This window comes from Cetorhinus maximus, unplaced genomic scaffold (assembly GCF_964194155.1).
Source record: "Cetorhinus maximus unplaced genomic scaffold, sCetMax3.hap1.1 HAP1_SCAFFOLD_895, whole genome shotgun sequence".
Taxonomy (NCBI): domain Eukaryota; kingdom Metazoa; phylum Chordata; class Chondrichthyes; order Lamniformes; family Cetorhinidae; genus Cetorhinus; species Cetorhinus maximus.
In genome coordinates, this window is record NW_027596837.1 from 127501 (window position 1) to 136458 (window position 8958).

Here is an 8958-nt window from a genome sequence, read left to right on the forward strand (position 1 = left end):
TCACACGTTCTCTCTCTCTTTTTCTCACCCGTTCTCTCCCTCTTTCTCTCACATGTTCTCTCCCTCTTTCTCTCATCCACTCTCTCCCTCTTTCTCTCACATGTTCTCTCTCTCTTTCTCTCCAAAGTTCTTTCCCTCTTTCTCTCACACGCTCTCTCTCCTCCTTTCCCCCTCGTACATTTTCCAGCTCGGCTAAGATTGCGCCTCATACCCACCCCCCACCCCATTCCCCCCCACCACCCCCCCCCCCACCCCCAGCACCGGAGGTGTAGGAGAGGCAGCAGATGGAGTGGGACGGTTGAGGGGGGGCATACTGTCCTGTACCCCAGTGAGCGGCACTGACTTCCAGCCAGTCAGAGCCAGAGAGCCCCCGGATCCCTCCCTCCCTCCCTAGCTGCTGGGGTGGGAGGAGGGGGTGAGGGGGGCCTGGCCCTGGGCCTAGTTTGGTTCTGTCCCTGGGCCTAGTTTGGTTCTGGCCCTGGGCCTAGTTTGGTTCTGTCCCTGGGCCTAGTTTGGTTCTGGCCCTGGGCCTAGTTTGGTTCTGGCCCTAGGGCCGAGATTTGTTCTGGCCCTGGGCCTAGTTTGGTTCTAGCCCTAGGGCCTAGTTTGGTTCTGTCCCTGGGCCTAGTTTGGTTCTGGCCCTGGGCCTAGTTTGGTTCTGGCCCTGGGCCTAGTTTGGTTCTGGCCCTAGGGCCAAGATTGGTTCTGGCCCTGGGCCTAGTTTGGTTCTGGCCCTGGGCCTAGTTTGGTTCTGTCCCTGGGCCTAGTTTGGTTCTAGCCCTAGGGCCTAGTTTGGTTCTGTCCCTGGGCCTAGTTTGGTTCTGTCCCTGGGCCTAGTTTGGTTCTGTCCCTGGGCCTAGTTTGGTTCTAGCCCTAGGGCCTAGTTTGGTTCTGGCCCTGGGCCTAGTTTGGTTCTGTCCCTGGGCCTAGTTTGGTTCTAGCCCTAGGGCCGAGATTGGTTCTGTCCCTGGGCCTAGTTTGGTTCTAGCCCTAGGGCCTAGTTTGGTTCTGGCCCTGGGCCTAGTTTGGTTCTGTCCCTGGGCCTAGTTTGGTTCTAGCCCTAGGGCCGAGATTGGTTCTGTCCCTGGGCCCAGATTGGTTCTGTCCCTGGGCCTAGTTTGGTTCTGGCCCTGGGGCCGAGATTGGTTCTGTCCCTGGCTGGCAGTGTGAGGTGTCTCTACCTCGCGGCGTAGCCAAGGTCGGTCCTCCTGGAGTCGGAATGAGGCACGAGCTCTCGTTGGCGGTGAACTCATCTCCGGTAAGGGAGCGCTGGCTGTCTGACGAGTAACCATCTCCGCCCTTGTCATCTGGGGTAAAGAGAGAGAAAATACGGGAGGTTAAATAGGACTTAGGAGCAGGAGGAGGCCATTCAGCCCCTCGACCCTGCTCCCCCATACAGTAAGATTGTGACTAGATTGGAGCCTCAGTCCCACTTTCCTGTCCTCCCCCCTGCAATAACCCTCGACTCCCCCTCTCGTTGTCAGAAATCTGTCTCACTCGGCCTTGAATATATTCAGTGACCCAGCCACCGCTGCTCTCTGGGGGAGAGAATTCCACAGACTGACCACCCTCTGAGAGAAGAAATTCCTCCTCGTCTCCGTCTTCAATGGGAGACCCCTCATTCTGAAACTGTGCCCCCCTTCCCTCGTTCTAGATTCCCTCCCACGAGGGGGTGAGAAACATCCCCTCAGCATCCACCCTGTCAAACCCCCTCCCCTCAGAATCTGATATGTTTCAATAAGATCACCTCTCATTCTTCTAAACTCCAATGGGTAGAGGCCCAACCTGCTCAACCTTTCCCCATCAGACAAACCCCCCTTCGTCCCAGGAATCGGCCGAGTGAACCTTCTCTGAACGGCTTCCGATGCGAGTCTGTCCCTCCTGAAGTAAGGGGACCAGAACTGTCCACAGTGCCCCAGGAGCGTCCTCACCAACGCCCTGTCCAGTTGTAGCAAGACTTCCCCACTTTTATACTCCATCCCCCACCCCTCGCAATAAAGGACAACTTTCCATTTGCCGTCCCAATCACTCGCTGCATCTGCATACCAACTTCTTGTGATTCATGTACCAGGACACCCAGATCCCTCTACACCGTAACTTTCTACAATCTCTCTCCATTTCAATAGTGTTTCTCTATTCTTCCTGCCAAAGCAGACCCGCTCACTTTCTTTCACATTGTACTCCGTCTGCCAAGTTTTTTGCCCACTCACTTAGCCTATCTCCATCCCTTTGAAGACCCTTTGTATCCTCCACACAGCTTACTTTCCGACTTATCCTCGTATCATCAGCAAACCCGGCTATAATAAACTCGGTCCCTTCACCCGAGTCAGTGATATAGATCGGAAATAGATGAGGCCCCAGTACTGATCCCTGCGGCACTCCAACGGTTACAGTTTGCCAACCAAAAAATGACCCATTTATCCTTACTCTGTTTCCTGTTAGTTAGCCAATCCTGTAGCCGTGCTCATATATCACCCCAAGCACCATATACAGGGCATTGGTGAGACCGCACCTCGAATACTGAGCGCAGTTTCGGTCCCCTTATTTAAGGAAGGATGTAAACGCGTTGGAGGCAGATCGGAGGAGGTTTACTGGGTTGAGACCTGGAATGAGTGGGTTGTCTGGATGAGGAAAGGTCGGACAGACTGGGCTTGTTTCCAATGGAGTTTAGGAGAGTGAGGGGGTGATTCGATTGAAGTATATAAGACCCTGAACAGTCTCGACAAGGTGGGCGCGGAAAGGACGTTTCCTCTTGTGGGTGAGACCAGAACTAGGGGGGAGGTCACTGTTTTAAAATTAGGGGTCGCCCTTTTAGGACAGAGATGAGGAGAAATGTTTTTCTCTCAGAGGGCTGTGCGAGTTTGGAACTCTAGCCTACCCCTGCCCCTATTTTGTATGTCCGTATAAGACCATAAGATATAGGAGCAGAAATTAGGCCATTCGGCCCATCGAGTCTGCTCCGCCATTCAATCATGGCTGATAAGTTTCTCAACCCCATTCTCCCGCCTTCTCCCCGTAACCTTTGATCCCCCTAACCCATCAGGAACCTATCTATCTCGGTCTTAAATACACTCAATGACCTGGCCTCCACAGCCTTCTGTGGCAATGAATTCCATAGATTCACCCACTCTCTCTGGCTAAAGAAGTTTCTCCTCATCTCTGTTCTAAAAGGTCTTCCCTTTACTCTGAAGCTGTGCCCTCAGGTCCTAGTCTCTCCTACTAATGGAAACATCTTCCCCCACGTCCCACTCTATCCAGGCCTTTCAGTATTCTGTAAGTTTCAATCAGATCCCCCCTCATCCTTCTAAACTCCATCGAGTATAGACCCAGAGTCCTCAAACGTTCCTCATGTGGTTAAGCCTTTCGTTCCTGGGATCGTTCTCGTGAACCTCCTCTGGACCCTCTCCAGGGGCCAGCACATCCTTCCTGAGATACGGGGCCCAAAATTGCTCACAATATTCTAAATGTGACTCTGTGCTCTACGGGTTGCTCCCAGAGATGCACTTGCTGGTCCTCCAGCGTAAAGAGTCATCCCTGACCGAGTGTGGGCAGGTTGGCGCGTTCCAAGGCCCAGGACGAGGTGCTGAGGGACGCACTAAAGCTGGGGGCAGACAGACAATGGGCAAAGGGCCACCATCTAAGGCCCTACCCCGCCCCCCATAGCTCACTGAAAGGGCTGGATACAACCCTAGGGCTGTATCTACCGGAGCACACTTGACATGAAACTATACTGTAAACGTGGTAAGTGCAGTGAGGCACCTCGTAGCTGAACTGAAAGAAAGCTGACCTTTTTTACACAATATCTGGGGTCAAACGTGAACAATTAATGTCACCCACTTCTACATGTTTCAAGGATAAAGTATATTCTTTTCAATAAAATTGAGTCCGCGGTTCTTAAGACCTTAAAACTGAAGCTTGTTGACGTTGAGGGGTTGTGGAGGTTGTACGTACGTTCGAATTGGGAGCGGGATGAGGCCACTCGGCCCCTCGAGCCTGTTTCCCCCATTCGATAAGATGGTGGCTGACCTGATTGTAACCTCGACCCCACATTCCCGCCCCACCGATAACCTTTCACCCCCGATAACCTTTCACCCCCCTTGTTAATCAAGAATCTCTCTCGCTCAGCTTCATTCCCGGGGTGTGGGGGTCGCTGGCCGGGCCCAGCATTTATTGCCCATCCCTAATTTCCCCCTTGAGACGGTGGTGGGTGAGCTGCCTTCTTGAGCCGCTGCAGTCCCCGTGTGGTGTAGGTGCACCCACGGCGCTGTTAGGGAGGGAGTTCCAGGATTTTGACCCAGCGACAGTGAAGGAACGGCCGATATATTTCCAAGTCGGGATGGTGAGTGTGGCTCGGAGGGGGAACTTGCAGGTGGTGGGTGTTCCCCATGTGTCTGCTGCCCTTGTCCTTCTAGGTGGTAGAGGTGGTGAGTTTGGGCGGCGCTGTCGAAGGAGCCTTGGTGAGTTGCTGCAGTGCATCTTGTAGATGGTACACACACTGCTGCCCCTGTGCGTCGGTGGTGGAGGGAGTGAATGTTTGTGGATGGGGTGCCGATCGAGCGGGGCTGCTTTGTCCTGGATGGTGTTGAACTTTTTGAGTGTTGTGGGAGCTGCAACTCATCCAGGCAAGTGGGGATTATCCCATCACACTCCTGACTTGTGCCTTGTAGATGGGGGACAGGCTTTGGGGGAGTCAGGAGGTGAGTTACTCTCCGCAGGATTCCCAGCCTCTGACCTGCTCTTGTAGCCACAGTATTTATCTGGCTGGGTCCAGTTCAGTTTCTGGTCAATGGTAACCCCCAGGATGTTGAGGGCCAGGCAAGTTAAACCTGGGCAGGGCTCTTTCCGTTGCTACCTGTGAAGTAGTAAATGACAAACAGAGGCAGGCTGCTAGTCTGGAGCCCTGCTTCTCTGCCAAGGTTAAACAGCGACTGAAGGTAAAACCCAAAAGCTGCATAATTAAAGCAATTCAAACAGCTCAAGTCTCGGTCATGTGACAGGGTGGGTTTCGGGTCGAGCTATTCAGCTAACGAGGCCCCCTTGTTAAACCCATTGTGTTCTGAGCAGGTAACTGCTGAACCATTAGCACAATATTGGAGAGGAGGAGTCACAAATAGCTCTGCCTTTGTCCGGCGCTGGCTGGTGCAGACGTCTTGTCTACTAGCCTTCCGTGTTGGCTTGGCTGGAAGGTTCATACAATGCAAAAACAGTGTTACATTCCAGGGGTTTGTCATGCTAGCCTTTGTCCATTTTTAAACCGATCGGAAACTTCCAGAACTACCATCATGTGCTTAGCGGCGGCCACAGTGGAGATACATTGCACCGTCTGCCTGGGATGCCTAGGAAACCACCTGACATCTTTATACATCCAGACAAGGAGACATGGAGCCATTTACCGATTAAACTGTCAGGATGCGCATTATGTCGGTGATGGGAAGCGTGGTGAGAAGGAGTTTCACTTTCGTGTACGTTCTGGCCATCCGTGAGATATGACTCACATCAGAACAGGGAGCGGGTATTTTGGGTGGAGCCAGGCCTGCCTAGGGAAACCAAGGCCAGGATATTTAAGATGGTGGACTTTTCCTTCCTGTCAACCGAAGACTCCATGGAGAATGCATCCCCGCCGATGTTGCCTCCTCAGCAGCCATGTGACTCCCCGGCGTGCCCTATTTGGCTGGGGATGGGTTTCCCACCACCCCCCACCCCCCCCACCCTCTCTCGGGAGGGAGTCCCGCCTCATAGAGCAGCCTATCAATACCGTGCACGATCCCGGTCTCCGTATCCCACTTGGAATACCGTGCACAGTTCCGGTCTCCCTATCCCACTTGAAATACTGTGCACAGTTCCGGTCTCCGTATCCCACTTGGAATACCGTGCACAGTTCCGGTCTCCCTATCCCACTTGAAATACTGTGCACAGTTCCGGTCTCCGTATCACACTTGGAATATTGTGCACAGTTCTGGTCTCTGTAACACACTGGGAATATCGTGCAGAGTTCCGGTCTCTGTGACACACTGGGAATACTGTGCACACTTCTGGTCTCCGTAACACACCAGGAATACTGTGCACAGTTCCAGTCTTTTAAATATCCCTCCCAGCCTATGCCCACTCTGGGGTGTGTGATATTGGGCAGGTGGGGTGCAGAACATGAATCTTTTTTGCACCTTCTCCAGTGCCTCAATATACAGAAACCGGAATTGTGCACAGTATTCCAAGTGGGATACGGAGACTGGAACTGTGAGCAGTATTCCAAGTGGGATACGGAGACTGGAACTGTGCACGGTATTCCCAGTGTGTTACGGAGACCAGAATTGCACACAGTATTCCAAGTGGGATACGGAGACTGGAACTGTGAGCAGTATTCCAAGTGGGATACGGAGACTGGAACTGTGCACGGTATTCCCAGTGTGTTACGGAGACCAGAACTGCACACAGTATTCCATGTGGGATACGGAGACTGGAACTGTGCACGGTATTCCCAGTGTATTACGGAGACTGGAACTGCGCACGGTATTCCAAGTGGGATATGGAGACCGGAACTGTGTACAGTATTCCAGGTGGGATACAGAGACCGGAACTGTGCACAGTATTCCCAGTGTGTTATGGAGACATGAACTGTGCACAGTATTCCCATTGTGTGACGGAGACTGGAAATGTGCACGGTATTCCCAGTGTGTGATGGAGACCGGAACTGCGCACGGTATTCCCAGTGTGCGACGGAGACCGGAACTGAGCACGGTATTCCCAGTGTGCGACGGAGACCGGAACTGCGCGCGGTATTCCCAGTGTGCGACGGAGATCGGGACTGCGCGCGGCATTCCGAGCGGGATATCTTCATTCTGCCCCCCCCAGCGCTACCCGCCTCCCCACCCCTCACCCGCGGCCCTGCCCGCTCTGCCGCTCGGGCGCCACACCCGGCCGGCCGGATCGGCCTGGTTACGGAGGAAGACTGGGACACTCACCGTTCCGGGCGGCTTCTTTCCCAGAGTCTGTCTGGGACTCGTGTCCTGGGCAATGGACGAGGACTTTCTCAGACTCCGACATCCGTGGGCGCCGCTAAGGGACGTGGAAGGGGATCAGCCCAGCGCAGCAGCCGAGTGGGACGGCCAGCGGCCTGGTAACGGAGAGAGAGAGAGAGAGAGAGATTGGAATGTAGACCACATCCGTCAATGGTGTTTACAGCACTCCCGTGTCTCCCCATGAACTTCCAAACCCACTCCGGCTCAACATTCCCGGGGCGGAATCATTATTTCACAACCTTTCGGGGATTTTTGAGGCGCACTGGGGTCCCAAGGATACGCCTAGGCCTCAGGCTCCTTCCTCTGTCCCTCCATTTTGTATCCTTCGCCGCCTCCAGGCACAAACCTGGGCCAAGAGCCATTGGAAAAGTGTCTGACCAAACCCAGCCCGGCTCCCCAGTGTCCCTGGCTAAAGGTTTGGCCTCTCCTGTGGCCGTTGGCGCCTGCTGGGCTGGGGTGGGGGGTCAAGGGTCACACAGGCCCCAGGTCCTCCACAGATTCTTGCCCCCAATTCAATGCCATCGCCGCACCGTCATCTTGGGGTGGTGGGGGTGGAGTTGGGTTTCCCTCCCCTCTGGACCATTCTTGGACCGTGCGGTCCAGCGAGGGGAGCCATTTCCTGCACAGCACGATCCCACAGCCGCCAACGAGACGGGTGAAGGGTTGTGAGCTGGGATTTCGCTTTTTCTCCCTCCCTCCCTCTCCCTCTCTCTCTCTCTCTCGGGGATAAACATCGGGTCTCAGGACCCGGGGAGAACTCAGCCCACAATCGGCAACCACCCACCCACCCACTCCCCTGCCCACCCCCACCAAATACACACACTAACACATCCACTACCAGCTTAACCTGACCCCCTGGTCCCCACCCATCATGCAGCGGTCAAGAGGTGAGGCCGACTGAGGAGGTCAAAGGTGACAATTCCTCGACCGCCATCATTTTCTGTCTAACTGCAGTTAATTCCATGGAGTTCCAAGTGAGACCCAGCAAGGGGATGGGGTGGATTCAAACAGCGAACGCCAGTGGGTGTAAAACAGGCCTGTGCGGAACACAACAACCATTCTACATGTGTCACACGCAATCAGACAGTCAGACAATCTCCTTCACACAATTTACCTCAGAGCTTTCAAACTCAATAAAACACTCCCAGGACAGGTACAGCACGGGGTTAGATACAGAGTAAAGCTCCCTCTACACCGTCCCCATCAAACACTCCCAGGACAGGTACAGCACGGGGTTAGATACAGAGTAAAGCTCCCTCTACACCGTCCCCATCAAACACTCCCAGGACAGGTACAGCACGGGGTTAGATACAGAGTAAAGCTCCCTCTACACTGTCCCCATCAAACACTCCCAGGACAGGTACAGCACGGGGTTAGATACAGAGTAAAGCTCCCTCTACACTGTCCCCATCAAACACTCCCAGGACAGGTACAGCAAGGGGTTAGATACAGAGTAAAGCTCCCTCTACACCGTCCCCATCAAACACTCCCAGGACAGGTATAGCACGGGGTTAGATACAGAGTAAAGCTCCCTCTACACCGTCCCCATCAAACACTCCAAAGACAGGTACAGCACGGGGTTAGATACAGAGTAAAGCTCCCTCTACACCGTCCCCATCAAACACTCCCAGGACAGGTACAGCACGGGGTTAGATACAGAGTAAAGCTCCCTCTACACCGTCCCCATCAAACACTCCCAGGACAGGTACAGCACGGGGTTAGATACAGAGTAAAGCTCCCTCTACACCGTCCCCATCAAACACTCCCAGGACAGGTACAGCACGGGGTTAGATACAGAGTAAAGCTCCCTCTACACTGTCCCCATCAAACACTCCCAGGACAGGTACAGCACGGGGTTAGATACAGAGTAAAGCTCCCTCTACACTGTCCCCATCAAACACTCCCAGGACAGGTACAGCAAGGGGTTAGATACAGAGTAAAG

The 8958-nt window shown here is 54.0% G+C and overlaps 1 protein-coding gene across 1 annotated transcript in view; it reads right to left on the reverse strand.

The window, feature by feature from the left end:
- Window positions 1-7107, reverse strand: part of LOC144675034 (uncharacterized) — a 15930-nt gene extending 8823 nt beyond the window's left edge. Inside the window, exons 1-2 of the mRNA XM_078536093.1 lie at window positions 6960-7107; window positions 1182-1307 (exon numbers count right to left, since the gene is read on the reverse strand). Of these exons, the coding sequence (XP_078392219.1) occupies window positions 1182-1307; window positions 6960-7041 (208 nt within the window). The 5' untranslated portion in view covers window positions 7042-7107. The remainder of the gene's footprint in view (window positions 1-1181; window positions 1308-6959) is intronic.
- Window positions 7108-8958: the final 1851 nt, after the last annotated feature.